At 32.9% G+C, this 7,466-nt stretch overlaps 1 protein-coding gene across 1 annotated transcript in view; it reads right to left on the bottom strand.

The window, feature by feature from the left end:
• Positions 1–3,799: 3,799 nt before the first annotated feature.
• The window catches only part of SENP7 (SUMO1/sentrin specific peptidase 7), a 210,737-nt gene continuing 207,070 nt past the window's right edge, over positions 3,800–7,466 (bottom strand). Inside the window, exon 24 of the mRNA XM_011955045.1 lies at positions 3,800–5,678. Within this exon, the coding sequence (XP_011810435.1) occupies positions 5,541–5,678 (138 nt within the window). The 3' untranslated portion in view covers positions 3,800–5,540. The remainder of the gene's footprint in view (positions 5,679–7,466) is intronic.

Below are 7,466 nucleotides of genomic sequence, written 5' to 3'. Positions count from 1 at the left end.
GAAATAACCAGCATGCTATAAAAGCTGGTGAGATAAGCTAATTAGAACAGATGGAGAGAGACAATTTCTTTATTCTAATCTAGCTAAGCTCTTTACTAACACTCTCCTTGCCTTTAACAAGCAGTCCACTAAGAATAATGTGTTTCACATACAATTCACTGATTTTTCCACCTTTTCTGAATCTATTAGTTGAACCTGATAGATTCACATTTTCTGGGTTTTCCTAGGGACTAAGATGTATAAGCATAAAATGTCCAGACTGACTATACCTACCTACTTCAATACAGAGCTACATACAAATTTAGTTTTTGTATTGAAAGTACTCTCTTGCAAATTTCCTTCCTTGATAGAAAAATCACTTACTTTGTCTCCTTCCTTTCCTATAAAATGGAATAGAAATAGTAAACTCATGGTAGAGCTAATGTGAGGATTAAATTAACTAATTAACTAATTTGATCTTCACATTTCTTAGAATAGTGCCCAGAACATACTAAGCACTTAATATAAATGATAGCTGTGTGATAACTTTGTTGTTTAATTTGCCATTAAATGTGAGACCCAGTGTGTTTATCTATATGAGGAACTCTTAACCAAGAAAAGATTTTCTCTGCAGATGAAATTCTCTATATTAGAACAGTTTTTTAGATCAAATAAACCTAGTAGAAAGCAATTCATCAGAATATCTGTGGAAGCTAGGATTTACTATCAAATAGCAATGAGATTATATTTCACGTTATCTTTGGGGAAATCCTCTTAAAAAAAGCGTATTGTAAAGATCTAAACCACATTTCTCTCGAGAATCCTTGACTAATTGTGTTGGCTAAGTCACCCTCAATGTTATTTTACGCTTTAGGAAAAGCTCAAGTATATTTTTTCAATACAGCCTCAAATAAACCACATTTTCAGCCTTTATAAAAGCTAACAAACCTAAATGACTATTAAATACATGTGCATAGCTGCATTTGCAAAATACTGGTAAGTTTATAAGAAACTTATTTGCCAAATTTATTGTATGGTAGGAGAAAAAAAGCCAAAAATTTTATTAGCTAAGTCAGAGTTTAATCTTAAGAAAAGCTTCAGACTGACAATTCAGAACAAGGGACAACTCTTAGGTAACAAATATTAGTTGGAAATTACTCTTTTTGATGGCCTTGACCAAAAAGTTAAAAAAAACTGAGAATCACAGTAATCTAGAAAGATTCCTATATTTAGACTGAGAAAACCTGGGCTCAAATCCTGGTTTTATCACTTACTATTTGATTTTGGTAAATAACCTAAGCTCTTCGAGCCAGTTTACTCACCAAAGAAATTACATGTGATAATCTCTACCTGTGTCACAGGGTCATTGTTAAGAATTAAGAGATATGAAAGTTCTCTGTAAACTTATGTATTTGTATTACTAGTAAACTTTGTAAACAGTAATTGTTTTGTATTACAAGTGTTCACAAAGTCCAAAGATGTTTCAAGCTTTGAAATTCTATTTTGTTCAAGCTCCAAAATAAATTTTCCATTAACTTATATTTCAAATAATTTACATAAAAACTTCTAAAACATGTATTATTATGTTCTATAAAATATAGTTGGTATAATTGTACTTCAAAAAAAGAAGTATAAGAAATTAGATGGGTTCATTTGTTTCTAAATGTAATCATTTTACAAATTCAATTTAACTTGACATTTATTTGTAACTTTTAACTGCATCATTCTTAGAATAACTGTATCTATGATACAAAGCAGGTGATGCCTGCTATAAGTTTGTATCATAGGAATCCAAAAGCAAGAGTAACTCCAACTAGAAAAAGAAAGGGGGTGGGGGGGAAGCAGGGGGTGGGTATTTCAGCTGCGCCTTGAATGGCCTACTTGGCATTTCAGTATTTCAGTGGGCAGAACTAAGGATTGTTAGTGGGAAGAACTAAGAGTTAGGAAAGAAATCCCTGGTAGTGATCAATAAGGTGGAAAAGTACACTGTTTTATAAAGAAAATAGGAAGACATTTGCTAGAGCAGGATAAGAGCATACAGCAAATAGATTGGGAATGAAGGCTGAAGTTAAGATTGATTATGGAATACCTTCAAAGTTTTAGCAAGAATTTTGGATTTTTTTCCTACAGATGAAACAGATTCTCTCTCTAATGTTTAATTACTCAAAAAATATGTTCGTTGAGCTTTTATTTAAGGACATTCTTTCTAGGAAATATTTCAAAATCTCATAGGATGGTCCTTGAACCTTTTATGCTTCAAGAAATCATAAGCATATGAGAAACTAAACATAAAACTCTGTGCTTTAGAGACAACAAATACAGATTCCTTCATCTAAACTTAATTACAAATCAGTCAAGGATCATTATTGATTCAACAAAATTTTCTGAGTGTTTACTATATGCTACCAAGATATTTAATGCCAGAAATGGAAAAATGCTTCCAGTCTCTGACGAGCTTACAGTCTAAGGAGAAAAATGTGTATACAAATAATATAAAACAGTAATTAGAGAAGTATATACGAATTGCTACAGGGGAGCAGGAGGGGGAATGAATTATTGTTTGAGTAGGTGTAGGGGTGGTAACATTTAAGTTCAATTTTGAAAAAATAAAGTTCACAAGAAGTGGTGAAAAGGTATGGAGGTACAATGTCACAACCCCCACTCCACACAAGCATCCGTAGTCTTGGGTTCAAAGTGACATTCACACTCATGGGACAACAGTCCAAAACGTGGCTCCAGGCTTATTTGTAGAGAAACACGGCACAGGAAACAGTGTTATAATAATAATTTCAAGTAAAGTACATCTTCATCTGGAGTCTTTATAGAAGCCCTGACTCTGATTTTTCCAGCCCCCAAGAACAATGCACTAAGTTGTAACAGAAGTGACTATCTGGGTGGGAGCAGGCCACAGAAGCAGACAGAAGCCTCATACACACAGAACTGTGCCTCTTAACAACGCATGGGCTACGTTTCCAAATTTCCACAGGGACAAGCTGAGTTACAAGAGACCGCAGAGGGAAGTACCTAAATGCATGAACGAATAATTTTATACAACTGCAAAAGTAGAGGACAATGGAAAGATGAGAATAGGATATAGGCTGGAACAAGATTAAGGATGGGTTCCATATGCTACGTCTAAACCTATTTTTCCTCTTGGCATAAAATAAGTTGATTTCAAAAGGTATTAAACTTTTTTAGAGTCCTAATTAGGTGATTGTATATGATTTAAATAACTTTTTTTTTTTGAGACGAAGTCTCGCTCTGTCGCCCAGGGATCTCCTCATGCTTTTGGGGTGCAGTGGCACGATATTGGCTTACCGCCAAGTTCCGCCTCCCGAGTTCACGCCATTCTCCTGCCTCAGCCTCCCTAGTAGCTGAGACTACTAAATTAGCCAGGTGCCTGCCACCACGCCTGGCTAATTTTTTCTGTTTTTTCCTTTTTGTAACATCCTAGCAGCTGTGAATTTAAAATAATATTATCTTCTCTAGGAAGGCTTGCTTTGTTCACTAACAGCCCTCTCCCTGCTTCTCTACCACCTCACTAACACACACACACACACACACACACCTCTAGGCTGAGCTCCCTCCTGCATTCCCAAAGCAACTCTATGGTTGTTCTTACCAGAAAATATTTAAAATGTTCACATGTCCATAAATGACTCAAGAACAAAAGCTATCATTCACTTTTTGTGCCTAGCAAAATGCCTGCTAGTAGTAGATGCTAAAATAATCTCCCTGAACTGACACTCAAATAAACTATATGCTTATTAAACGATGAAGAAAAATTAATATAAGCATCAATTTCACGATATACACAGAGCAGCATACAACTGGAAATTTATTTCTAACAGTAACTCATGTTTCTTAAGGAAAAAAATTACACCTCAATTTAATGAATTGGAAATATGTTTAATATAAAACACTGATATCCTCAAAACATTATTTGCACATTAATTTAGGAAAATGAATTTTAAACAATCTTCAAAACATGATAAAGGACAGTGGTATCTTCGAAAAAACATACAACCAAAAACGTTAAGAAATCACAAGATGACTTATAGACTTGCTTTCCCAAAATTAGATGTACAAAACAATAGTCACCTTTAAAAGTACCCCCCAACACACACAAATTGGGAATGAAATATGTAATTATAGCCATCTTTATATGAAATATCAAAAAGACAAATATCTTTAATAATATAAAGATAGTGACAAAATCAAAAGCTAAGAATACTGAGGCTTAACTGACAACCTCAATTCATATGATTTTGAAATAAAATGTTCAGACTTTCTAGCTTTATCTTAAATTGCCTTTGCTTCACTGCTTTACATAGTTATAATGTAAATCTAAGAGATGCTTAAAACAGATTAAAATAATATTTTTAAAAAACATTTTTCTTATCTGAGAAAATACAATATAATCATATCTCCCTCAAAATACTCCTGATAACATTAGAAAGTTCTGAAGTGCTTAATCACACACAACGCCACCATTATCACATGAATTCAGAACTGTTACCTGAATATTTAATAAAAAATTAAGTTCCATGAGGATCATAGGTCTCTAAAAGCTACAATTTAAAAATATAAAAGCAGTAAGAGCAATCTGGCTTTGCAAATGAATATTGGGTAAATTGAGCTATAAAATTATATATTTAATTCTAACCATTAATAAATAGGACTGAGGGTTTTCTTTGTTAAAGTTATGAGGACACCAATTTTATCTTCTATATTACAGAAACTATACATGAATTCCGTGATAATGTAAGAGTGAATATTTATATAGCAGTACCTCAAGTTGAGCTACATGGATAATTTTTTAAAAACTATTTTGCACAGGTAAAATTTTTTGTTTCAGATTTTACCCTGAACAAATGAACTAAATTACAGGATGCTCACATATGACATCAAAAGAAATGAAAAAAAAAAGAGCAGAGTAATCGCATTTAGCAATTGAAAATAATAAGCTGCACTTTAAAAGAGCGAATTTTTATAATCTTCCTAACATTAAGAATGCCTTTTTGTTACATACAGAAGGGATGCCATAAATGGCATTTTCTGAAGCCTTGATACTAAATTCTTTTTTTAAAAATACACAGTATTCATACTGCATGCTTGAGCTGCAAAGAATAGAATTACAATATGATGTGACTTGCCAACAAATTTGACAAGCACTGGGGCTGGCACCAGGGAGGCTTTAACTCCCCTCAACACCCAGTCATGTGGAAGTACAGATCACGTAAGTTTTATTATCTACAAAACATTCCCATATTACATATGCTATTGCATAATCCAAGCATATTTACTCAGAAAAATATGAAATATTTATAAAATTTTAATTTATATCTAATAAGTTTATCTTTATCACCCCCATTCCCACTCCATTTATAAGATCCCAACAATTCTAATAATATATCCTATGTATTTTAAATAATGTTCCAATGACTTATTATAAAACTACTGCAAGTTATTTTCTTCTCTGTGAGCTGGCTAACACAAATGCTGGTAAGAGGCTTTCCAGTAATCTTAGAGAACATCTGTGTCATGTTTGTACAGATTAACTAGCTACTGCTGCCCTTCTGTTGCTGTAAATGAAGTTTCAAGATGAGCTCTCGAATATCTTCCCGTTTGGTCTTTATTACATGACGAGGAAACCATTTCTCCAAATGAATTGGAAGTTCAAAATTAACAATAGGATCCTAATGAGAGGAAAAAAAGAGTGCAATCACTTTAGCAGCATAATTTCAAATTTGTCTTAACTTCATTTTTATAAGAAATGACAAATTGCTAACTTTTTTAAAATAACAATTATATTAAGATATAATTCACATAATACAATTCACCAATAGCATACAATTGAGCATTTTTAGTATATTCACAGTGTAACCACTTCCACAATCAATTTTAGAACATTTTTATCAAATTGCTAACTTCTAAATATCAAAATTAAATACTCTGTTCTGTCACAATGTATGTTTAAGTGAATTAGCACAAACAGAATTGGTAAATAAAGAATGATTCAGAATGAAGTTGGTTTTATCACAACTTTCCCCAACATGTTAAGATTTTGAAATATTAAAGAGAAAGCCTTAGTAGTTAATGAAAAATCTCAGATTAAAAATGGAAAATCCTGCAAAGTGCCTTCTTTCGGTGTAAGAAATAGCTGACTTACGGCTTCAAGAATCACTACTGTTTCAATGATGTTAAGCTTAACCAGGAAGTCGCAAATTGCAACCACAGGACATTTCCCCCGTGTTTAAAAAAAAAAAAAAAATTCTGAAAAGGGCTATCCTTAGAATATGTTTATAAACCTGGTAAAATTATTAGAAGCCAGAGGTAAGAAGGACTTACATCTTGAAGAAGGAATTAAGAGCCCAGGGTGTATGGCTGAAAGGATGGACTGACTGTGAGTCCAGGAGCAAATGCTAGTGCAGATTTACTGTGCCAATATTTTTATTAGAAGTAATATTATTTTTATTAGGGCTTACTTACAAAGTCCCATAGGTTTTGAGCAATCTGCCTTAAGCCCATGTTTTAAATCTAAGCTATCTTATATTAGTGCACCAAATTTACAAAACACGAGGCTTAGATTGTTGAGGGTTTTCCCAGGAATCTTACATGGTGCTTCATCCTGTATTAGATATATATTCTATTGACTGGGCTATATAAAGTAGAATTATGTAACAAAAAAACTCAGAATACATTATGTAATAAGGCAATCTGGATATTCAAAATACAAAATCAAATCTATTTGGAAAGGCTATGAGAGGGCCAGAACCTGACACCCAATGATGAAGTTCTAGTGTAGAATAAAAAAGGGAGAAAAAAACCCCGACATAATAGATATTTAATGATTTCCAAAATGTGTACTGTATTTTACTATATATTAACCTTCCTCTCTCATATTAAAGACATCAAAAAGTTGTAGCTGCATATTATAACTCTCAGGCTTTCTAAGTACCGTTAAGCATCCTCCAAGCCGACCTCTGATCAAAGACATCCTGCTATTAGACCCATCTTTGTAAATAATAGTGGTAATGACTGAAGTAATGAGCTGACAGTTCAAAAAGCAAAGAGTGATTCCTTGCTATTTAAAATTTCATTTTTAATACTGCTACAGTTCCTACAAAGTCTCTGTGAACTAGAAAATAACACCTATGTTTGTCATTGTACTTCTCCAGCTATAGTTTTCTGAGCTTCTTGAATAAACAGATCTTTTCATTTTAGAAAATTTTATTTAAAATACTGTCTCTGCCCTATTTTCTTTCTCGCCAATCTTGCTGGGACTCCAGTAACATGTAAATTATACCTTTCAAACAGTAAATTATACTGTTTCACATTTGTCTCTTAAGCTCTGTTCTCTTCTTTACATTCTTTTTTCTCTCTGGGCTATCGCTGGATACTTTATTGTCCTTTAATTTCACTAATCCTATCTTCTACTGTATCTAGTCCTCTATTAAACTCGTCCAATAAGTTCTTTTTTTTTT

Source organism: Colobus angolensis, unplaced genomic scaffold (genome assembly GCF_000951035.1).
Source record: "Colobus angolensis palliatus isolate OR3802 unplaced genomic scaffold, Cang.pa_1.0 Scaffold393, whole genome shotgun sequence".
Taxonomy (NCBI): Eukaryota; Metazoa; Chordata; class Mammalia; order Primates; family Cercopithecidae; genus Colobus; species Colobus angolensis.
The sequence above is the reverse complement of the archived record's forward strand: the minus strand, read 5'-3'. Positions and strand labels throughout refer to the sequence as shown.